General features: G+C 40.2%; 1 protein-coding gene across 1 annotated transcript; it reads right to left on the minus strand.

Moving 5' to 3' along the window:
- Window positions 1-1,866: 1,866 nt before the first annotated feature.
- On the minus strand, window positions 1,867-20,491 carry npc1 (Niemann-Pick disease, type C1; the record flags this gene model as incomplete). The annotated part of the gene is made up of 19 exons (XM_048592901.1): window positions 1,867-2,015; window positions 3,435-3,550; window positions 4,218-4,408; window positions 4,491-4,580; window positions 5,516-5,644; window positions 6,308-6,435; window positions 6,723-6,837; window positions 6,924-7,106; window positions 8,152-8,341; window positions 8,936-9,038; window positions 9,874-9,974; window positions 13,128-13,354; window positions 14,268-14,638; window positions 14,824-14,903; window positions 14,987-15,236; window positions 15,818-15,985; window positions 17,120-17,280; window positions 18,739-18,845; window positions 20,346-20,491. Coding segments are annotated over 19 exons (2,990 nt in total), but the record flags the coding sequence as incomplete, so codon positions are not given.
- Window positions 20,492-25,000: the final 4,509 nt, after the last annotated feature.

Here is a 25,000-nt window from a genome sequence, read left to right on the forward strand (position 1 = left end):
GATCAAAGCTTTTTTTGTCCTGCAACCAATTGCAAGTGGTCAGCAGTTAAAACAGGAGGATGAAGTCCCACAAGTCTCCAAATTCTGGGATTTGGATAACTGTGTGCAGAGACTGAAGCATTTGTATCCATCTTCAGCCAGACATGCCAAGTGGATCACTACCACTTGAGGCCCTAGCACCACAGATGCCAGTTTGCAAACTAGATTGCAGTATCCATTGTCTCCATACTGATGTGAAAGGCCATGGGCTCAACAACAACATTTCAGCAATGCAGTCCTGAAACCTGCTCTAGGACCAACCGCCTTAGCCAAAAGGCAGTGGCATGGTAATGTCAGAGTGGCAATTCAAATTCCTGGTTAGTGTTCAAATCCCATTATGGCAGATGGTGAATTCAGTGGTAAATTCTGGAATAGGAGCTAGTTAATGGAACTATGGAGCCACTTGAAAACACATGTGCATTTGGTTCATTAATGTCCTTCAGTGAAAGGCATCTTCCATCCTTACCCATCTGGTACAGATGGACTGTAGACCTCACTGCTATTTAGTTAACTCTTTACTGCCCTCTGAAGAGCATCTCTATTCCAGGGCAGTTGTGGATGAAAGTTACACTGGTACCTACCTGGACAAGTTAACCTATCTTGTATGTTGTGTGTACACAACAAGGACAAAACCAACCCAGCCAGTTACTACATTGTTAATCTTCAGGTGGAAGCTTAAGACAGTCCTGTTCCCTAGAGAGCACTGTCAAGCGTGAACTAAAGGGTATGACAAGGGGTTAGTAGGGAGTGGGGGGTTGGAAGTGAAGGCAAAAACTTCACTGGTTGCTGTCATCTATACAAAAAACCACAGGTTATAGTTGGGAGGTCACCCTCGGAAATCAGGAGGCACTCCACCTTTTGAACTTGTTCTACCATTCAAATATGCTGATCTACTAGCTATTTTCCTGCATTCTCATCTCTGGATGGATTTAAAACAAAACCAAAAAATCCAAATCAAGTCTTGAACATGTAGGGCTGAGAGTTTTAAAATCTGCTACCTCCTAGCCCAAAAACAGGAATTACCTGAAGGATGACAACTCTGGAATGGATGACTCCAGAGTGCATCAGATGCTGGGACGGGAAAAAAAAGTTGGAGTTAGTCATGGTTGAAGGGTATTTAAGAGGGGAAAAAAGCAGCCAGGATGAGATCAACCAAGCTTCTATTGAACCAACACAGCAAGCTGAAGGGGCTGAAGTTGCCTCCCCATTCCTGGTTTTTGGTATTCCTCTGTCATGAGGACAAGGCAACCTGCAATGCTCCAAGAGTGGTCTCACTGGAGGTACTACAAATTGCATGGAGTCACCTTTATTACAGGGGGAATTGTGATTATAAAATAAAAGTGGAGATGTAGGTAAAGCTGGTCAAATAATAAAATGTGGATAGGAGCTGCCAAAGTTCCTCAAAGAACTAAGACTTGATTTGCAGGAAGCTCACATGCCCTCTAGGTGAGGTTAGATATGCTAGGAAAAGTAATTCCTCAATGTAAAAACTTGAGTACTGTATTCAAGCCTTGAAGTTAAACATTCCTATTTACAAGCACAGCCAAGAGGGAATTAAAAAAAGCAACAGAATTTGAAATTTAAGCAATTAGCAGTTCACTTCAACAGACAAGCTAGTCATGGATCACTGTAGATGGAGTTCTTTCCTCCTACCTCTCTAGTCAGTTTATAACTAAAAAATATAGGATGACCCTTGCTCAGGTGATAACTTCAAACTGTTCTGAGGAAGGGTCACTGGACCCAGAACAGTGACTCTTTTTCCCTGCAGATGCTGCCAGACCTGCTGGGCTTTTCCAGCAAGTTTGTTTCAAACTCTATGGAATGCAGAGAGGATTTAGTTCCTTACCCTTTGCCACATTTGGGACTTGGATTATCAGACAGAAACATGGGGAGAAAGGTCATGAAGTCTTCTCCGTGTGGTCTCTCTTTTCCTTCTTGGGAAAGTGGGCGGCAGCGAACACAAGAATCCTCTTCAACTACAAAAAAAAGCAGAGGACAAGTTTGCTCCTTTCCAGAGGTTTGGGTGGAGTCCTAATTTTCCTCCCCACCTTCACCTCAAGGACTAGATAGCACATTGGTTTACAATGGGAGATGCACAAACTGCAGATGGAGGTCAATTGATGCAGCATGGAAGAACACAGCAGCTTGGGTGGGCTGGTCGGTTGGCTGGCCGGCCAGCCATTGTTGAGTCAGGACCTTTCAGGTTGACCAGGCTCCTCTGATGCTGCCTGACCTGCAGTGTCAAGCTAGAGGAACACAAAAAAAACCAACATTATATTTAAAAAACAACCAAAACCAATGCTGGGCCAGGGCTTAAGTCAGGAGATCCAAAATGGGACCAGGAAGAGTTTACCCAATGCCCCAAAAAAAAGGTACCATAAACTCACTCCCTTTTTAAACACCTTTGCACAGACTATTGATGAGTGAAGGTTTTAGTATAGTATAGTCCCATCCATTCTAGGATGGAGGAGTCAGTGCTTTTAGACCAGTACCAAGTTGAAGTTGTTAACTATACCATTTTCAAGTGTTACTTGGAGACCTTCAGTTGGAATCATGGCAATGAATTTAATTGTGGATATCGTTCCAAGACATGTCCAGAGTCTACAGTAAAAGTGAATTAAAGCTACCTGTTTTGCTGTAGGCCCTGGGTCTTTGAAGTGACTGACCTGGAGTTATTGGTTTGATGGTTTTTTGAAAGCCATCTGATCTACTCAAGTTTAATTCAGCACAAAACCCATTTTTCTTTTCAAAGAGAAAAAAGGAAGATTAGTCTTGCAGAACGCTTGCTCAAGAAACAGAGTGCAGTGACTTGACCACATGCTAGTCCACAGTAAACTCCAGAACATGCTATACATTGACTTCAGGCAAGGCCAATGCTTCTTAGAAATACTTGGCTAGAAAGCCAGCCAATATAGGCCAAAACATCTTTCATCCTTGTCCCCAGGGCTTTAGGGCTAGAGAAATATTGGTGTATTAGAGAGTGTAGCAGAAAGTGTAATAATTACTTGGTCTTGATAAGACCATGTTTATGAAGTGTAGTTATAAAAACCTGAAGTGAGGTATTTAGTGGATCATTTGACACTAAAGATGTGACCAGTACAACTATTCACTGTTTCAACCTCAGTTGAAACAAAGATTATAGCCAAGTAGCCCAATTCACAATACCCTAAACAGTCTACAGTTTACTTGAAATTTGATTGGCTCTTAGCCAATTGGAGCAGGATTACAATGTCTCAAATTTCCACCTGTGCAAGGTGCTGCTTTTAAAAAGAAAGTCACCCCAATGGCCTCGTATCCCATACATCCTTTAGGAGGAAAATACTTTATCTACTTGCAAAAAAATGCAGTGTGTTCCCTACAGTGGCTAAGCCAAAATTAGTCAAAAAGGCAGTCACCTGAAGCATTGCAGAACCTCTCTGTAGTGTTGTAGACTCTGCAACAGGAGGATTGTGGCTTCACCCAGTCAAAGTAATCATCAATCCATGATGATGGTGGAAAACCAATTCTTGTACTGAGGGGAAAAAAAAAAAAAAAAAAAAAAAAAAAAGTTATTTATATAACAAACAGACTGGAAAAACCTCAAAATCCAAATTGTCTTTGTGGAGACAGTACAATTGCAGATTTTGTGACTGGTTAGACCCAAACTGGAATTGTCCAGAATTGGTCACCAAGTCTTTAAAAAGGTACAAGAGGATTTACTCAAACATTTGAAGTCAAAAAGGGTCTGTTTATGCCACATGACTGGTTCATAACATTTGAACTATTGTTTGTTCCATCTCCACTGATTAAAAAAATCAGCCTAGGAAAGAAGCAGATTAGTTCAATCCAAGGGTAGAATGTTTCTAGTTGGAGTGGAGATTGTCCCTCAAATTACATTTCAACTTAGACCTTTGAACAACTTCGGAGTAGCCCACTGTACACAAGTCGATAGAATGCTATTTGTCCGCAGTGCCTAGTTGGCAGCAAAGCTAGCCAAGTGTATCCCAAAGTCTCAGTCCAATCAATTGCACTGTTTTGGCTGAAGCCACATTTTAAAAGAGAAAACACATAACAGAACATTACAAAATATCTACCCTGGATGGATGGTAAAGAAAGTTTGTTTTGCTGGCTATAGCTGGGGATTGTATGATTGATAAAGATGCTAGGCATACAGCAATGCCCTTGATTAAAATACTTACTAGTTGTCTAGCAGAGCAGCAGTGTAAATTTGTTGGACAAGGGAGTCATTGTTACAACCAACACCACCACACACTGCATTTTGTCCTTCTAGAGAAGTGTAATCATGTCCTTTTTCTATCACAAAGTAGACAGGGGGGCCTGCATGCAAGTACTCAGCCATAGATTTAAAATAGTGCAGAACATATGAATCCTGGAAAAGTAGAGTAGAGTAATCTAGTTAGTTCAGAGAATACACTACTACAGCAATTGATGAACATTAAGGGTGTACTTACATCTGGCATTGAATAACTCTGATTCAGTCCAATCTCAACTTTATTTAATGCTGCAATACTGAATGCCAGGAGACCAACAAAGACAGATATCTATGGAGAAAAACAATTCAATGTTGATGGCTTAGCTATAATAAATACAAGATTAACCTTAAAATCCAGGTGATTAGTCTAATAGTTAATTCTCAAGCAAGTTTTTTTTAAAAACCAGCATTACTCAGACAGGTAATGTTACTAGGGGTAGCCCAGAGGAACTTCCCAACAATTCTAGGACTCCATTCCCATTGAACATCTAACCAAATATCTTAGACATGGCCATGCCTAATTTAGTTTGAACATAACCTGGTGGCTCAGGCTGACTCTGCTCATGATAAACATTGATACAGTGAGAAGCAAGAATCTCTTCCACACATGCAGCCCAAACCCCACATCTAGTGGGAAAAGAGAAACTTATTCAAACAGCTTTATCATCCTTTGTCTTGGGGCTACTTGATTTGAAAAAGCCAATTCTAATTTTAATCCATTACTAAAATGGCTAGTTTTTGCTCTTTGCCACTGCTCTGGAAGAGACTTCCCTCAGGATTCTTCTTTTAAAAGAAGCAATGTTAAGTGGCCTTACTGTTTTTATGTAAAAGTATTTCCAGAATTATGAATAATGTCAGTAATATTCCAAGTCTTGGACTGTGGTCACATTTCAGAGTTAGTCAAAACATTGATGTGACAAACCATTAAGCTCCCAAATTTCAGTGAAGTCTTGCAGTCTGGCTGCTCCAAGGTTTACCCCTTGACTGAGGTCTGTTAGAAGTCAAATCCAGCCAAGGTTACTGTTAACAATTAGCATGAGGCCCCTTACAAAAAAAAGGTGCATCAGAAATCAAAGGCAAGCCCTTATTACCTGTCTGTAAAGGGAGAAGAGATTCCCCTGTATTTGTGGAATAGAAATAAAATGTGGTGCTTATTAGCTCAGAAAAGCTGTAGAATATGACAAGTGGTAGAATCCTTAGAAATTTCTGACTCCTGACACTTACCACAACAGGCCGCATCCAGTTAGTTAATAGAAATGGTGCATAATGTTTGAAGACTCTGAAAAGCAGTTCTTCCGCATGACCACCAATGTTTTCTTGTTTCACACAGCACACAATATCCATACGTTTACTCTGAGTAGTAACAACACTTTGTTAGTTTTGTCTTGTCTCCTCTATCTGGTGAGATCTGCAACAGGTGCCAAAAAAGCAAGCTTAAAAGAAACGAGGTGCTGTGGTCAGAAAATAAATGCTTACATGATCTGTCAATGGTGGGTCTGGGCAGTTGAAGGGGGGGGGGGGGGGGGGCGGAGAAAAGAACCACAAAACAAGCCCATGACCTTCCAAGTTAAAAAAAAAGGAAGAAGAGTTAAAGTATCACAGTAGATGTGAACACCTTAACCTGCAAGTTCTCCAAACCACAGAAATGGTGGTATTTCCAAATCTGCATGCTGTCACTTGTCCAAATCCTGGAACTGCCTTCCCGACCAATACTACCCACAAGGACTACAGTAATTCAAGATGCAGCTCAATAACTTCATGGAGAATTAAGGATGGGCAATAAATACACAAGTTCTACAAAGTAGAACATCTACAGATTTGTAGAATGCACAGTCAGAATGAGAAGGTAAGGTGTGGCCTGTTGTAGGGCTGGAGAGGAGGAAAGAGGTATTAAAGAACCATAAAACAAAAAAAAGTTGTCAGACTATGGATCGCCACTCTGCTGCCAGTGTTTAGAAAATTAAAAAGATGGAAGCTGACTAGGACTCTGCTCAATCTAGTACCGAGACAACTCACCTCTTGGCGCTGTACATCCAACCCGAAGAGACTTACAAAGCAGGTTATCTGCAGTATAAAGTCTATAAGTACAGCCATTCCTGCAAAAAGGGAGAAGGTGCGGACTGCTGGCATTGTTGATAATGAACCTAAAAGTTGAACACACTAGGTGTTAATTCTAAAGTGTTTCCTGCCCAATAGATCTGCTCTAAAGATATCCTCCCATCTTACCATCTCACTTTAGATATCCTCCCATTTCTGTTAGACTTAAGTGTAATCAGTTCTGCACTAGTGACTGGTTATATTAAGGCATATTTGTATTTAGTAAATTTCATTGTTTTGACATTACACTTGAAACCCTACGCAGTACTTTCCTCCTTCGCTCAACTAAGCTTAAAATTTTAATACTGAAGATTGCAGTAAATCAGTCACATACCCAGAAAGAAGGCCACTGTCTCAGAGAAGGAGGAGAGGAATATACTTGGTGCAACTTCTCCCAAAACTCTACCAATCTGTTGGTCAATGGACTCATTCTGTAAACGTGTGTCTCTCTGAATGGAAGAAATGACACTTCATGCATACATGCAAGTAACTGCAGGTTAAAAAAACACTTGAAGCACAAGAATAGAATCAGTACCCGAAATGTCTGAACGATGATAAAGATGTTGTCTACACCAACTGCCAACACCAAAAAGGGAATGACTTCAATCACGATCAGCGTGAGGGGAACACCAGCATAACTGAAAATACCAAGAGAACAGGCCACGGAGCTTAGGACAATCACAATACCAGCAATTCCCAGTGAAATCTTGGAGTCCACCTACAGCAAGGTTACAATTTAAAAAAAAAAGACAGTAAGTCATTTGCAAACTTCAAACAAGCATTGAGAATCCTAAGAACACTACAACTGACAGCATTTGTGAAAAGGAATAGTTATGCTGCAAGTCGGCTATGCAGATTGGAAACATTGTTCAGTTCGAAAAAGTGTTGCCAGACCTGGAGATCTAAAGATATTTGCTTGATAGTGTGCCTTACATTGCTCTTGTTTTAACTTTAAAAACATTTTAGTCTGTTGGAGACTGCAATACTAACCATTTAATCCAAACTATTTCAAATCCAGAAGCTAGCCTTCATCACTAGGGTTGTATCAAGTGTCAAAGCAAAAAAAGTGGTAAACGACAAGATGATTGATAAAGGCAAGGCAGTAGCTGTCTACATTGAGACTTTAGCAAGGCCTTAGATGAGGATTCTCATGGCAGGCTGATACAAAAAGATGGATCTGTGGTGAATGACTAAGATTGATACAAAACAGATAGTAGGAACTGCAGATGCTGGAGAATCCGAGACAACAAGGTGCAGGGCTGGATGAACACAGCAGGCCAAGCAGCATCATAGGAGCAGAAAGGCCCGAAACGTCAGCCTCTCTGCTCCTATGATGCTGCTTGGCCTGATGTGTTCATCTAGCCCTGCACCTTGTTGTCTCTTGATACAAGAGGGGCCTGGTCACAGAAGTGAAGGAAATATTTGACTGAAAAATCTATGACTAGTGATTTTTGCCTTCAGTAAAAAAGAATTACTAGGTTTTTGAAAAAAAAATGAAAAAAGTAAAAGGGACAAAAAGGCAAGTTTTATTTTATTGTAAGAGTGGCAGGTGCCACCAGAGGTTGAGGTGAATATGATAGCACTGGTTAAAAGCCATCTTGACGTGTGATTACACAGGTAAGAGGGATTATGGACTTCATGGAAGCAAGTATTTCATTTAGAAAGGCATTGTGTTGGCAGTCTTGGTTGGCCAGAGAGCCTGGTCCTGTTTCTTATTCTAAGCATACTGCTTAACCACTGAAAAGTATTCCATCTATACCCACCATGAAAGTCCAGCAGCTCCTGATGTGTCCCAGAGCAATGGAGATGTACAAGAACATGACTGCATAGCTAATGATAATGGTGTTGATATCACTGTCACTCTCACGATTAATCTCATCTTCAATGCTCCGTTCAGTTGAGAATGCAATTGTCAAGTTAGACTCATTGTAAGCTTTCAGAAAATCAATAAGTCTGGAGAAGACAAGATAGTGTTATTTGGGCAGTCTAGTGCTTGACAGACTATTCTAAACAAATTTTAATCATTTGTTTTACTTATGAATTTTTGTAAATAGTGTTTTCTTCATTGCAGAAGTGTCTGCACCAACTCAAGACTGAGCATCTTTGCCAGAAATTCCCTTTTGAACAGCTCAATTGCACCTACCTCCACCAGGAGACAGCTCCCAACTACTCACTGAAGTTAGTTGCTGCTGATTAATTACTATTGAGAGAGAATGAACTCAGATGAGGCCTCTTGATCAAATACCTCCATCTGATTCCCTCAAAAAGGGAATCATCCCAGCTTCTAATCTTTAGAAGAAATGCCTCACTTGGTGCTATTTAAAGCCATTATACAGCTTAAAAGCACTCAGCACATTTGGCCTAAAATGTGGTGCCCAGAACTATATGCAATAGTTCAGCTGAGGCTAAACAAGTATCCTAAAATTGAGATACTCCTTGCTCTTGTACTTTGGGGCTCTTAAGTCCAGTACCGCATGCTTTAATTGTTCTTAAATCAGCTGTTGTCATTTTCAACAACTTGCATAGAGATTAAAAAGGATTACTTACGCCTTCTCCCAAGCTAAAGCTTTGTTCAGTTTCTCAGTGTCATTGTGATAGTTATTTACAGGGAAAGTGATTACTAGTGCTGTGGCATTGTTATAGTCATCACCTGTGGAGGTCAAAAATATCATTTCAGTTTAGTTTTCTAAATAAGCTGCATTCAGCTTCCAATGCAGGAGTGAGCTTTTCCTTTCAGACTCCCACAACTATAGTTTGAAATACAAATACTACCAAGCTTATTCTGTTGTTTTAATTAGAACAGAAGTCAGCAACCTTTTTCTTACCCAAGTAAATCCTGAACATATAATAAACACAGATACCATAGCTAGGTTCAAACATGTCCAGATTCACCAGTTAAACTGGCATCTGGGCTCAATTTTAGATAGGCAAGTAGTAAGTGGGCTTGTAGGCAGAAATACAAGTTAGGCTGTGTCCATCTACATGGTGCATAATCTGAAGTCTCTCCATGTTTGTGTACACAACTTCATTGGAGAGGACAGGGAAAGCTCAGTTGTCTGAGGACAATGCAATTCCTAGAATGTAGTGGTGTTTACCCTGCCAAAATGGCAACTAGAGACATCACTTGATTCAACAGCTCATCTTGGAGGGTCAAACAACTGTTCTTTGTGGAAGTTAGTTTAAAAACAGTCTAAGAGTACTGCATTGAGGAAATTCTATGCATGTAAAAGTCAGTTGAAATATCTGACCTGAAGACCAACGTCTGCTAAAGGTGTTTATTTTAAAGCAAGAATTTACTGCTCAAATCATTACAAATTACTATTAGAAATAGCAACTATGATTGCTGACTGAACTACTTCAAATTGAAGTGTTTCAATAGTGACATACAAACTACCGATTTTTAGTAGAAGAGCTTGACCTGAAAACAAAGTAAAATAATTGAATAAGGATCAGAAACACTTGCTCCAACTAAGAGGCTAGCTTACCATTATATCCACCTAGAACCAGCCATGGAAAAACAGGTCCACCAAATGTGCCCAAACAGGGATCGTGAAGCATAGTTGTATCATTCAGGGAAGCTGGTGCCCTGTTTTAAACAGAGTTTAAAATTAGAGTTGCAGTCAATTAACTTGGATTTCAATAGGCTTATCTTTAAGCAAGGTTGTAGCCACAGCAAACAAAATATTGTCAACTGTTTAAATCAAACCATAGCTACAAACTAATGTCACAAGTGAACTTCACTCATCATATCCTGCTCTTCTGAATAAGAAAATCTACTGGTATACGACAGGTTTCATGCAAGCACCTTCCATTCAATTGGATTTATTCGGGGGCTTGGTTGAGATTTTGCACATTCCTTCCCAAAAGTCCACTTTTGTTTGTGCTTCACAAATATTTGTATGACAAATCACAAGGCATTGTTAGTAAGTTTGCAAGTGATAAAAATTGGTGGTATAGTGGACAGAAGGTTATCCAGGAGTACAAAGGGATCTTGATCCATTAGATCAACAGGCCAAGTGGCAGCTAGAGTTCAATTTGGATAAATGAGGTATTACATTTTGTTACTAAATAAACTAGGCAGGATGGCATGGTGCCTCAGTAGTTAGCACTGAGCAGCAGTGCTAGGGAGAAACATTCAATTCAGCCTCAGACAACTGTGTTGAGTTTGCATGGGTTCTCTTGCGAGAAAAAAAGTGCACAGGTTAGGTGGCTTGATCATGGGAAATACAGGGATTGGGGTGGTGGAATGCTCTTTGGAGGGGAAGTGTGGACTAGTTGGGCTGAATGGGGGAGGGGGAATGAAACAAAACAATTCTGGAGGACTTAGTTGATGTTGGGGCCCTGGGTAGTGTTGTCAAAGTCATCTAGGGGTCAGGTGATGAGTTCCTTGAAAACAGGCAGGCAATCACTTGTGGACAAGCTGATTGTATTCAATGCTGAGTAATGAAGGCAAGCATGCTAAACACACAAGTTACGATGTCAACACGACATCCTACAGGATGTTGGTGAGACCACTTGGAGTAGTGGCCAGTTCTGGTCACCCTGCTATAGGAAGCACTTTAAATTGGTGGGTTCAGAAGAGATTTGCCAGGACTGGTGTTTGAAAGGAGGTGGGGACTGTCTTCACTCCTTATTAGGGGTTTAAGGGGTGAGGGGCATAGATAGGGAAAAGATCTTTGCTATTCACCTTGGATGAAGGGAAGATCAAAACTGCAGACATATTTAAAAAAGGGAAAAAGAAAAGACTGAGTGGCAACTTCAAGGAGGAGGAGGTCTGGAAGTGGAATGAACTGCCAGAGGCAGTGGTAGAGACAAAGTACACCTACAACACATTCAAGACATTTGGACAGGCACATGAATGAATAGGAAAGGCAGAGGGATATGGGCCAAATTGCAGGCTAAGTGGAACAGGTTTAAAGAAAGAAGTAGTGTCAGATAAACCAAAGGACTGACTAGTGTTTGTAGATAAGGTGGTCTGTGTTTATGTAGTGAGATTAAGCATGGTCAGTCAACATAATTAAGGCATCTATGTTTCAAGGTCACAAGTATAACCTTACTGAAAATCAGAGGACAAGCTATAGAGCTTTGTTGAAACAAAGCCTGTTTCTGAATGTTACTGCATTCTTTGCAGTACAGTCTGCAAAATTTTAGCTAATAGTCTGTTCAAAGCTTGATTGCAAGTGAAAGTTGCCATGCAAATAGACCCAGACAGGCATAATTTCAGATGGATTATTAAAATTGCAAGTCTGCCACAAGTGGAAGCAAGTCAACTGGTTCTTGGGCTTCACCACAGGTGAGTACTTTTAAAACAGCCTCAAAATTAGAGTCTAGGTGAGTACTGCTTTTGAAGTACATGTTCTTTTTTCAAATCTTATTCATCAGGCAATAAAAATTGCTCAAAAACAGCAGGTTTGACAGTATCTCAGGAGAGAGAGAAAAGAACAGAACAAGGCAGTACAGGCCTGTTGGCCCAGGATGTTGTGCCAACCTATTATCCTACTACTAGGAATAGTACCTTGCATTTTACTATCCTCCATGTGCCTATCTAAGAGTTGCTTAAAACTCTACAGTATCTGACTCCACTACCACTGCCAGCAGCACATGCCACATGCCCACTGTGTGAAGAACCTACCTGACATCTCCCCTATACCTTCCTCCAATTACCTTAAAATTAGGCCCCTTGTAATAGCCATTTGCACCCTGGGGAAAAGTCTGACTATCCACTGCCTCTCATCTTGTACACCTCTATCAAGTCACCGCTCATCCTTCTTCACTCCAGTGAAAGAAGCCCTAGTCTCCCTCAACCTTTCCTCAGAGCTGCCCTCCAGTCCAGGCAGCATCCTGGTAAATCTCCTCTGCACCTTCTAAAGCTTCCACATCCTGTAATAAGGTGACCAGAACTGAACACAATATTCCAAGTGTGGTCTAACTGGAGTTTTAGAGAGATGCAGCATAACCTCGCAGCTCTTAAACTCAATTCACCTGCCAATGAAAGCCAGCACACCATACACCTTCTTTACAACCCTACCAACTTGGGTAGCACCTTTGAGGGATCTATGGACATGGACCCCCAAGATCCTTCTGTTCCTCCACACTGCTGAGAATCCTGCCATTAACCCAGTGTTCTGCATTCACACTTGGCCTTCCAAAATGAAGGAGAAAGGGGAGCTAACTTTTTTGGGTCCAGTGAAGCTGGTCCCCTTGTTTTAAATATTGTTTAAAAATGGTGTTGCATTTAATTCAGTTGATGATTCCAATAGGTACCAGAGCTGAAGGGTCTGACCCAAAACATTAACAACACTTTTTCCCCCTTGACAGGAAGAGTCTGGCCTGATTAGATTCTGCCTTTTTCTTAAAGTGGTTCTTGACAGATTTCAAAAACAAGATAGCACAAGGATATTCAGACCATCACATTGTGCTTTGAAAGATTAGTTCAATATTCTTGCTTTGTCCACAGCTCTGTAGATTTTCCTGTTGCTAAGTTAACAGATTATGGGACCTGGTTTTGCACATCCTAGATGGGAGACAAACAGCATCTTTGGACTGCCAATTTAGGAGATTGGCACCCATGTAGCCAGTACTTTTAAAGTCTACCTCAAACCCCAGGGCATCATGAATTGTAAAGTTTTGCTCATCTTGCCCCATGAAGTACATAATCCTTATTCCAAAGATTGAAAGCTCCAAGTCATGGCAGATCATGGTGTAGAAGAAAGATTCTAGCCAGTTAATAGTCACATACCTAGTGCAATACAGGAAGTGACTATGGTAGTCAGCATATACAAAAAAGTCATCACCAACAGAATGATCGAGGACAGCATGACTGTTTTGGTAATAGTTCAAGACACTCAGGATGGTACAGTTATTGTTATATGGAGCCAATGGTGCCAAGCAGATGTCCTTCAGCTTCACAGTTTCATTTTTGTAATAAGCTTCCAAATCTTGAATAGCATCCTGTAAATCAAGTACCTAAAGAAAGAAAGAAAGAAGTCTTAAATTGGAAACAGCACTTTTCCCCAGTTAGAAAAATCAAGTGCCCTTGTGCAACAAGTGTTCTCTTGTGCCTAGGAAACATTAGCTGGTCTGTGCTGTACAAACTGAGCAATGTTTTGACTGTTAAGATTTTAAATACTGAAAAAGGGTTGTGTGGAGGGGGAGGTTGGAAGAGTGGCAGTATTTGAATGGCCTCTTAGAGCCAGCATGAATACAATAGGTTAATTGTCAGTCCTTCTGTGCTGTCAATCTTTTAGCACAATGGTTAGATGCAAAGTTTAGAAAACCAAACTTGCATGGTTCTCAAACAAACATTCTTAGGACAGGTTTAGCATGTCCACAGGTTGTAGAAACAGCTGCCTCTATGTTTCCCTTAACTATTGCAACATTAGTCTTGGAAAGTCCAGAAAGCTCTCTGCAGAAAGGGCAAGCCATTTTTGGCCAGATTTAAAAAAAACAACCATGAACTTCAGGGTGATTACACTAGCCCAGACAGTTGTGCAGGGTCAGTTATTCAGTTTGAACAAGGCATTTTAGATTTTGTTAATCTGAAATCTAGGGGTTTGGGGATTCTGTGGGAAGGCGTTTTAAAGTGGAAGATCAGCCAGATTTGAAACAGCATGACAGGTTCAAGAAGCTCAGTTTATTTACATCCACACTCCTATGGAGTGAGGCATCAATTGCATTCTCCCTACATAGAAAAATTTTAAAGGAAAGAAGTAATAAAGTAATTTACCTCCATCCTGGTTATCAGCCCTTGATGGATTTGGATGGGATAAAACATTGTGATTTCAGATGCTGAGAAATAGAAGCTGATCTCTTATTAAATTGCAGATTCAACTCTTGTGCACTAGGAAAGAGTAAAATTACTGAATCTAAAAGCACAAACCTGATGTAGGATGTCTTTGTCCAGTGGAGGGCCAAATGGCACATCTGACCCAGAGGGATAAGGAGAATAAGTGGTCCATGAACTATTTGGAGCTGTAACAATTAGCTGCTCTGTGCGGAAAAAAGGTCCAAAGTGGGTGTCAAAATAATACTTTTCCTTGCGAGCTTGGCTGGATGGGGCAGACCAGATTTCAACTGGATCAGTAGTTATTTTCATGTATACTAAACCAGAGCTACAGACTCCCACAGCAATAATGGTCACCATAATAACTAGAAGAGGTTTTCTCACACAAAAGGACCCCCATTTTGTGAATAGGTCACGCAGGAGAGCTTCAGATTTTGCACCAAGTTGTTCACAGCAAGAGATATTATCTGGAGGAGAGAATAGGAGGCAAGTGATCAAGAAAGTACACTGATGCCCCTTTATTTAGGCAATGTTTAATTGCCTAACAGAAGCAAGCTCCTTAATTCATTAAAGTGAAGAATCATTTATACAGCCAGAATAATCTGTTTTGTTTACAAAATTGGGTCACAATTTCAACAAGTGAGTAACCTACCTAAATCATGATGCCTGTTAACCACATGATTTGCACGAGGATCACTGATTGGTGTATATTCAGTCACCATGTGCATTTTCCTGTAGGTGTATTAATTGCAAGATTAGACAATGAATGCACTTCAGAACTTTAAATTACACTAGGTTTGGTGTAAAATTGTTACCTGCAATAAGACATGCTAATAACTGCTCCCCCAAAGATAGCCAGGAAGATCAGATAGGAGATCCACATTATAACAGCCATAGCATCTAAACCAAAAATGGTCCATGGGATAAGTGGTGGTGGGGGTGCTGGTTTTGGGCCACAAACCAGTGAACAATCTTGGCAACTGCATGCTGGTGAACCATCATCCAGTGTCTCATTGCAGCCTTTTGTTTCGTTATTCATTGGGATCATTCTTCCAATTGGATTATCTACCCAAAAAAAAGGAGAAAATATGTTTTCAGTACTACCAACCATGTCTACTATTGTAGTTGCTATCACTGTTTACAAAGAAAGCCTTGATAGTGCTATTAATGAGCAACTCCTTTCAGATATGCCAAATCTCTTGTGCCTAATTACATACTTCAAGGGGATTGTTCCAGAATGATAGAGGGTGAAAAATGTATTTAGTTGATATTGTATGTACAGACATTTTGCTGTCAATGTTTTGAAGCAAGGAAACCAGCACTTAAAATGTTACCCCCAGTCACTCATCCATTGTGCTTTAGGCAATGGATCAGAGCAGGCGAACTCATTTTCAATCAGTTCAATTGGAATACTGTTGAGGGTTTTAATGCACATTACACCTATTAGGAATTGTTTGGTTTAATTTTTCTAACACTTATTGTTAAGGCATTTGGATCTAATCAAATTAAGCTTAATGCAATAATTTCATGAAGCCTAAGAACTTCAATGCACAGGCACCAAACAAGAAGTTAACTAGGTCCTTGAAGACAAGATTGAGATTTACTTAAGTAAATACACATGCTTAAATTAAAAAGCCACAACTTACCACTGAAAATGGGAATAATGTTGAAAGGAGTCTGTGCATTACTTGTGCTACACATATATTGAATCCAGTTGGTTGCATTGCACTCTTTTACATCTTTTCCACAAAGCAACCCCAGAGCTTTGTCATTACTGGATGGTGACTGAACATCCTTACAGGCATTGTACATGGCTGGAAGAAGACATTAATTCAGGAGCCGTGGTCAGACAGTTAAAGTGCAACACTATTGTTTGCAACTCAGTAACTAAATCCTGCTTGATATGCATGTCTAGTGGTTTAAATAGACCATTGCTACTTAATTCCTACAGTGAATGACTTCCAATGTATTATTCTTGGCATGCAAGGAAGTTATGAGATTAAGTTACTTTGCATGGTAATGTGTCCAAACTCAAAAAACTGAAGTTAGTGAAATAATCCAAAGGAAAAAACCAACCAAATCCGAAACATAATTTTAAGAGAGAGAAATCATTTAATGCAAAGTCTGTCATTCTCCTAGAGCTGGCTTGAGTTTACAAATTCAAGAGGAGATGCACTGTAGTCAAGTCAGATTAGTCACTTGGCCACTTATGCAGCACTGCCTACATTTGCACACTGCCTTTCTAGTCATAGAAAGGTCTCATTCTGATGGGGTTTAAGACAACTAGAACATGACATTAGCCTTGGAACTAGTTGTTAGAGGATACCTAGCTGATCAGGTTCAGGTAAAGTTAGAGGGAAAAGAAAAACTGTTGCATGAAAGAAACAAAAATCTCAAATGAAGCATTGAATTGGAGGGATCTCACTGGTATGATGATTATCAGGGATGAGAGAATTTGTCCTAATGGTTAGGACAAGGAAAAGAAAAAAAGTCACCAGTGGATGACAGCCTCCAGTTTGGTGCAGTGTGATCTGACTGGAAGTAGCCAGAAATGTTACCCTAATATGTAGCCTCTTCTCCCCCAACCTGCTCAAAAATTTAAAAAAACAAGTGTCTTAGGATTACTCAAAGCCCACTTCCACTGCAAAGAAGAGTTCTAAAGAATCACAACCCTTAATCTTACATTGTGATCATGACATCTAGAACACAACAGCACAGTACAGGCCCTCGATGTTGTGCTGACCTGTGAAACCAATCTGAAGCCCATCTAACCTAAACTATTCCATTATCATCCATATGTTTATCCAGTGACCATTTAAATGCCCTTAAAGTGGGCGAGTCTACTACCTTTTGCAGGCAGGGCATTCCACACCCTTACTACTCTATAAAACTGTCCTCTTTCTAAAGAGAAAGTGCTTGTTACTTTTTCATGAAAGCTGGTCTCTCACCATTTGCAAAGTGTGATCCAACGTAATATTCTATTTCTGTGATGCTGATTTTGTCTTGAACATATTTCTCAAATTTGGTGGCATTCAGAAACAGGCTCTGAGTGGGACTGCAGGTCAGTTCACAATAAAAGGTCATAAAATTGTGGAAACAGGATGGACACCTGCAAGATAATGTTTCAGACAGATAGTCAGGAGACTTAAACAGCCTCTTTTACAAAAGAAAGAGCAATTTTATTATTAACCTCATTAGACTGGTCTAAGTGCTTAGCCCCTGTCCCCAAAGACCAAGCTGCTGTTCAGTTTTGAGCTTGTTCCAAATTGGTCATGATCTAAATTTACTGCATTTAAAAAAGCATTAAGCTGTTTTGACTGCACATCAAGATACTCTTGCCTAGCAAACTTATAGTTGTATTCAAGTCTTCAGTTGACATCTAACAGGATGTTGTGGCAGCCAGATAATTCCAAAATTTCTAGTACCCATGTTTAGAGATACCTATCACCCCTCTACCTGGTTTTAAGGTTATCCTCCTCATTCTGATTTTCTCTAGGAGATCACTTCAAATTTAAAGTTTTTTTTTTTGGTAGTCAGTCAGTCATTCATTGTCGTGGTCACTGAACTAGTAATCTAGAAGCCCAGGCTAATGCTCTGGAGCCATCATGGTTGATGGCATTTCAAGCCATGAAGATCTGGAATGACAGCCACTTAATTTTTTTTTTCTTTTTAAAAATGTTTTTACTGATGTCTTCAGGATGTAGGTGAGCCATCCTTATCCAGTCTGGTCTACATGACTCCAGATGCATAGTAATGTGATCAACTTAACTCTTGAAATAGGGATCTGCAACATGACAGTGACTATTTAATAATGGAATTGTACATTCCATTACAATAGGAACATTTAGATGTGTGAACAGACATGAAAATAGTGGGGTGTACACCCTAAAGGACGCAGTTCAAGATGGCTCACTTTCAAGAGTAAGTAGGGACAGGCAACAAATGCTGATGATTTCTACTTGTGGTGCCTGCAAATGAACTTGAAGATCAAGTTACTAATGTGGAACTCCTACAGATGCTGGTTATTAACCAGTTAAGGTATGGGTAGGAAGTCACTTAAAAAAACATGTTTCTTTTGTCTGTTTAAAAAGACAGCTTTTGCCATTTAACACCCAAAAGAATTTCCATGACCTTTATGGCAGCACTCAAAGGCTCAACTTTGAAAAGCCAAAGCCACGGTTGTCTTATAGATGTTTACATCACAAATGATGGTCACTCCAGTAATCCAGGGGCCTGGACTACACTGAAGAGTTTCAATTCACTATAGAAAATAAATTCAGAAGTGCTAGTCTCATTTCACTAGCCAATTATGCTTATTGGTCAATGCAACTGGAGTTACCTAGTTATATGCAGCTTCAGGCCTATGCAAGTGCATTTGATTCTTAACTGCTGTCAGATCACTAAGTTGGAGTTAGGTCCCCAGAGGGTAACAGACATGTAAATGAACATTACCTTACCTGCAAGGCTCACAGACAAACCCTTTCTGAAAATCAAGGAACAGGGGTTAACCTGAACCTGAATCCATCTTGGTGTTGATTATGTTAATTCAGAAGATAAGAATGAATACCTGGACAGGAACTGCAGTGGTAGCTGCATATTATCCTTAAGTGTTTGTAGTTGTTGGACATCACAGCAAAGACTAAGATTCCCATAGTGAAAACTGGGGCACAATTCCTACAAAGAAGAGTTAAAAGTCACTGTCATAACAGAAGACAGTTTATTTAACAAAAGCACAAAAAAGTGATTCAACTGTCAGTTCAAGATTAGTGAAAACTGGCATGTTATTAAAACAGCTAGGAGTAATTCTTAGAGCTTTACATTCTAAAAACATTGAACTGGAACTGTCAGCTTTATGTTGATGAGATTAGGTGATCAAAACTGTTAAGGCACCATGAAGGAACAGGGGGAATTCTAGAGCTCTAGACATGGCCATACTGGCTGAATGAAATCAGATGCTGAATAGGAATGCAGAGATGGAGCATGATTTAGATACATTTGAACAACTTAAAGTTACAGTGAAAGGAGGTTCAGAAGGATGACAAAAAAAAAACACAAGTGCAACCTGTCACAAAAGGGATAAATTTGCTGGATCAAGTTTATCTTGGAAGGCAGCAGCTATTGGGTGATCCTGAGGCAGTCTTTGAAATAAGAGTCCCATGTTGCATACACAATGTTTCCTGTTGTGGAGGACAGAAGCCATGAAAGGGAATTCAGGGGAAGACTTTGGCCCAAAAGGAATGCAGAACTTGTTTGCAGAGGAAGTGGCTGAAGCAACTAGCCAGAGATATACTGAAGAGGAATGACACCAAGGTGGCTCAGTGGTTAGCACTTCTGCCTCAGTGCTAGAGAGGCAGGTTGAATTCTAGCCTTGGTGACTGTGTAGAGTTTGCATGTTCTCCCTCATCAGCATTGGTTTCTGCCAGTTGCTCCAGTTTCTTCCTGGTCTAAAGACTTGTAGGCTTGGTGGATTAGCAGTGATTTAAAAAAAAAAAAAAATTGAGAATAGAGAAGTCTGATAGATTGAGGAATGGCTCAAAGTGGAGCATGAACTAGTTGGGCATGCTTGGCCTGCTGTGTTCATCCAGCCCTGCACCTTGTTGTCTCGGATTCTCCAGCATCTGCAGTTCCTACTATCTCTAGTTGGGCATATTGGTGTCTTTGTGCTGTGTATTCCATTACCTTACTAAATACAAAAATCAAGGCATCACTAAGCAAGATGTTTGTCTACAATTGGTGACCATTGACACTTAAACCAGGAAATCTGACTACAATGGATCAACTGACTGCACATTTACATCAGTGATGAATTGATACATTTCGTAGGCTAGTATTTCAGCTGGCAGATCAGCATCAGAAAGAGCCAAGCAGTTATATTGAGCCAACTGGTGTACCTGCTTACAACTAGAGCAAGTTTTTTTTGCAAGTTAGAGAATTAAAGATGCCATTTCCCCAAAGCTCAGTATCATGTAAAATTAACTGTTTTACAGCTATTTGCTGAAACCATAAAATGATTTCATTTAAAGCACTGATAAATCTTTAAATTTGTAGCTTCTCTGCTGGCATAAGCCAAGCCTGCCCAAATATTTAAGAGTTTGCAATAAAATCCTTCCATCCAGATGCTTCAGGATTTGGCAGTCCCACAGTTCAAAGTTCAGATAGTCATAGATCACTTACATCAATTAATTCATATCCTGCTTTTGGTAGTGCTTTTGGTGGTCCATTATATTTACAATTATACCGCTTGTGTGTGGCAGGATCTGTCCCACATTCTCCATACCATATGCAAGTTCCATCCTGTAAAAATACCTGAAGAAATGCAACTCGATTAATAAACAAATTGTAAGCAGTAAGAAATAAATTGGTTGAGACAGATACTTTGTAGTATTAGTGTACTGCAGTTTAAAGACATCCCATACTGAATTTGACAATTTTCTCCTACCAGTGTTTCCATACCTTTGCCAGCCCAGCCAGCAAGCTTTATCCATTGGCCAAGTGATTCTGCATGGGCTCCTTTAGAGGAGCCCGTTTGTCTCTTCTTTCCAATTTACTTGCAATGATTGAGGATTATCCAATTTCTTGGATGTGGTCCACTATGGTCTAACATTCAGCTGTGCAAGAGTGATTAATGACAGCATAGTTCTTCTGCCAATCACCCTAAAAACCTGAAATTGGGGCAAGTGATCCTTCATCCACTGAAAGAGTTCTTAACCACCACATTTCTTTTTAGCCTTCTCTAAAAAGATACAGCACCAGCTTCTACAATCCATTCACAACATACTGCTCTCAATTAAAGTCAAAGTCAATTTCAGTTTTTAAAGAGTGCCACTGGACAAAACTGCAGATTTAGAGAAGGCACTTGATAAAATAAAGTGTTATTGTAGAATAAGGCCTCATTTAAAGATTTAGGGAATAATTAGCATTAATAGACAACTGCTCAACTGGGAGCAAAATATACTATGAAAAAAGTGTGAGTGGAGTTCTTCAGAGTGTACTGAGACCTCAACTTTTTAAACATTGATCTCACCTAAAAATCAAAGGCATCATAAATTCAGGCAGACAGAGGTTGGCAGGAAAGCAAGTAAATTAAGACAAGGGAATGTGCAAATGGATATGTTGAAGTGAGTTAGCAAAAAGTCTGGCAGATGGAATAAGTTGGGAAAACTGAAGTTTTTGCTGGAGAATAAAAGGGTTTAAAAACCAGAACAGAATGTGTTCTGGTGCATGAGATAAATAGTTAGGATGCAAGTGATACCTGCAATTATAAATTTCTTTGAAGAGGAGCAAGGAAGTATTTTCATGTTCAATTATAAGACATGGTATACCATATTTGAGGTTGCTTCAAAATTTTTCATTTGAACGAAGTCAGTTCCAGAGGACCACAGGATTGGCCTTATCCAACTAGTGGTTTAACCCAATGGTCACAAACATGTCAGGCAAGGGTGGAGGTTTAAATAGTTACCATGAAGCTGGACTTCAACTAGTGCAGGAATTGAACTTGTGCTGTTTGTCACTGACTCAAGCCAGCCATCTAGCTCAGAAGATGGACATGCTTGACTCATTTGCATTTAAGTTTTAGGTGAATAGGCTGAATGTTAAGCTCCTGAGCAGTCTTGAAGTAGAGATGGAAAGGATATTTCCAAAAAAAAAAACACTAGAACTAAAAGGGCCACTTTTTCTTTTTAAAAAAACCATGGCCATCCATTCAGGACAGGCAAGATAAATGCCAGAGAGTTCAGAGACTGTGTACCTTGGTAGATCAAGGCCTGGGCTTTTGAATATTTAGACCCAGTGGATAAATTCTTGTTGGGTGGGGTAGATGGGGAGTCTTATTGGCTGGCACAGTAGGGTTGAAGGACTTAATGGCCTACTATATCATAGCATGATCACAAAACCAAGTTTCCAACAACAGTGAACCACTCAGTTCAGGAAGATTTGAACATGTGCAGCCAAACTGTCATCTGTTTGATTAAAAGAGTTGTTAAAAGCATTAACATCCCTTGGAAGTGCATTAGTGACTAACTAATGGGACAGTTAACTTTGATATACTAAGCTAAATACCACAGGAATTGAGTTGTCCAGTACCACCATCAGCTGATATTACCATAGGGAAGTAAATTCAATATTAGACATTGAAGGTCCAGTGGCAGGAATAAGGTCAGCAAGTACAGTTGTATATGTTGCTAACATTGATTAGGAAGGCTGTTAACCAAACTTTTTAAAACATCTATTAAGGGATCATCAACTGCAGATTTTTAGAAATATCCAAAACAGAGTTAAGACATTATATAGATAGAAACTAAGCAATTTTTGAAGCATTGCTTAACACCTTTGCAAGAACTTGACCTGTTTAGGGCAACACCAATTCAAGTTAAAAATCAAGAACCTTCATCCCAACAATTCCTCCAAGCACAGTAGTATGCTAAAGTGCCTCATCAGGTCAAACCTGGAGCTATTAAGCAAGTTTCAGAAGTGTTAGATCCAGAAGACAAGAGACCATGTCAAGTTGCTTACAACAATCTTGAACTTTAAGGTTGGAGTAGGTCTGTAGCTTGGGTTGTGGGTGTTGAGGTTGGTTGGCTTGCTGAGCTGGTTTGTTGTTCTGCAGATGTTTTGTTATAGTGCTTGTTAACATCCACAATGCAGCCTCTGTTACCAAGCACTGTAACAGGATGTCTCTGGAACAAACCAGCTCAGTGAGCCAATCAACCTCATCTTGATCTTCTCCTTTGGCTTGGAGAAGAAGCCAAGTAAAATACATTCATGTTTCCAAGTTGCTTTAAAAATAAAAAATTTAAAACAATCTTGCATTTAGAGAGAAAGTTACTGACTAGTCTACTTTTGTTCCCACCCCCAAAATCTCACCCTACACTTTGCTATTTAGGACAGTCAAATAATAACCCAGTTAAATCTATTCCAAAACAGACCTGGGACAAATCATAATGAGACTTCAGTATCTAATTTGCTCTTTGTTGTTGGGGCAGGTGGGAAGTGGGCAGAAACTGAATGAATGATTTCTGATGGCAAGTATCTTGACAATATTGCATTGTATCGAGAGAGAGAACAGTACACTTTTCACCAAGAAAGAAAAAAGTTACACAAGAATCAAATCAATTTTCTGTTCAAAAGAAAGTTGGGGTCTCATGCACAGCTTCAGGGCTTCTGCTAAGGTCTCTGCAAAGTGTTCTGGTCCTCCAAGAGTCCCACCCTGGGAACAGTAACAAAATGACAGTGCCCCAGGAGACCCCTGCTCTGCTGCCACCATGGAACAGGATGGCTGAATTGAAAAGATCACTTGCTAAAATGTGGGTTGGAGGCAACACACATTTCCTCCAAAGCCATAAGACAAGAGAAGTTAGGCCATTCAGCCCATCAAGTCTGCTTTGCCATTCAATCATGGCTGATAATGTTCCTCAACCCCATTCTCCCATTTCCTCCCCATAAACCCTTGACATTCAAGGGTTTATCTCAAGTCTTAAATATACTCAATGACTTGGCTTCCACAGCCTTCTGTGGAAGTGAATTCCATAGATTCACCACTCTGGCTGAAGACATTTCTCCTTATCGCCATTCCAAGAAGGTCTTCCCTTTACTCAGAGGCTGTGCACTCAGGTCCTAGTCTCTCCTACAAATGGGAGCATCTTCCCAACATCCACTCTGTCCATGCCATTCAGTATTCTGAAAGTTTCAATTAGACTCCCCCACCTCATCCTTCTGAACACCAGTGTATATAGTCCCAGAGTCCTCAAACATTCTTCATGTTAACCTTTTCATTCTTGTGAACCTCCTCTGAACCCACTCCAGGGCTAGTACATCCTTCTTGATTATATGGGGCCCAAACCTGCATACAGTACTCCAAACATGGCCTGAGCAGAGCTTTAGTACATCCCTGCTTTTTTATTTTGAGTACTCAAAATAAATGCCAACATTGCATTTGCCTTCCTGACTGACTCAACCTGCAAGTTTAGTCCAGGATGCACTCAAGAATTTCTCTTCTCTTCCTCCTCCCCCAATTTAGAAATAGTCCATGCTTTTATTTTTCAAGTGCATGACCTCACTTTTCCCACATTGTACTCCATTTGCCACTAGTTTGCCCACTCTCCTAACTTGTCCAAATCCTTCTGCAGCCTCCCCTCAATACTACTTGTCCCTCCACCTATCTTTCTATCATCTGCAAACTTGCTAGAATGCCCACAGTTCCTTCATCTAGAAGGAGAGTGAATAAGTGAAATGTCCACTTTTGCCCTTTTATATAATCTAGAGAAACTCAGTCTTCATTTATGAAAGTGGCTAGCTTACCTACATTTAATCTTATTCCTTATTTTCTTTTTGTTGGTCTTTGTAAGCTTCCTAGTCCTCTGGTTTCCCACTGCCCTTTGCCACATTATATGCTATCCCGACTTCCTTAGTCAGCCACGGTTGCCTCATCCTCCCTGTACCATGCTTCATTTTTCCTAGGGATGAATTTTTGCTGCATCTCGATTTACTCCCAGAAACTCCTGCCATTGCTGTTCCACTGTCTTTCTTGCTAGGCTCCTCTTCCAGAGAATTCTGCCCAGCTTCTCCCTCATACCTTTATTCAGCAATCATACTCTTACAATAGAGATGGAAAAGGATAGGTACATACAGCAGGGCAAGGTTTATAATTACCCTTCCCCTGATTATAATTGTTAGGCAAGAACTAGGTAACAAAATGGGCACAGATGCTGTCAGGGACTAGCACTATTGAAATGTGGAGATCGTTTAAGGAATGCATACTGCATACAATCGCTATGTTTGTCCCAGTCAGGCAGGGAAGATGCAGTTAAGTGAGGGAGCCTTGGTTCGAGAGG

Source organism: Rhincodon typus, unplaced genomic scaffold (assembly GCF_021869965.1).
Source record: "Rhincodon typus isolate 14 unplaced genomic scaffold, sRhiTyp1.1 hic_rhity00002000, whole genome shotgun sequence".
NCBI lineage: Eukaryota > Metazoa > Chordata > Chondrichthyes > Orectolobiformes > Rhincodontidae > Rhincodon > Rhincodon typus.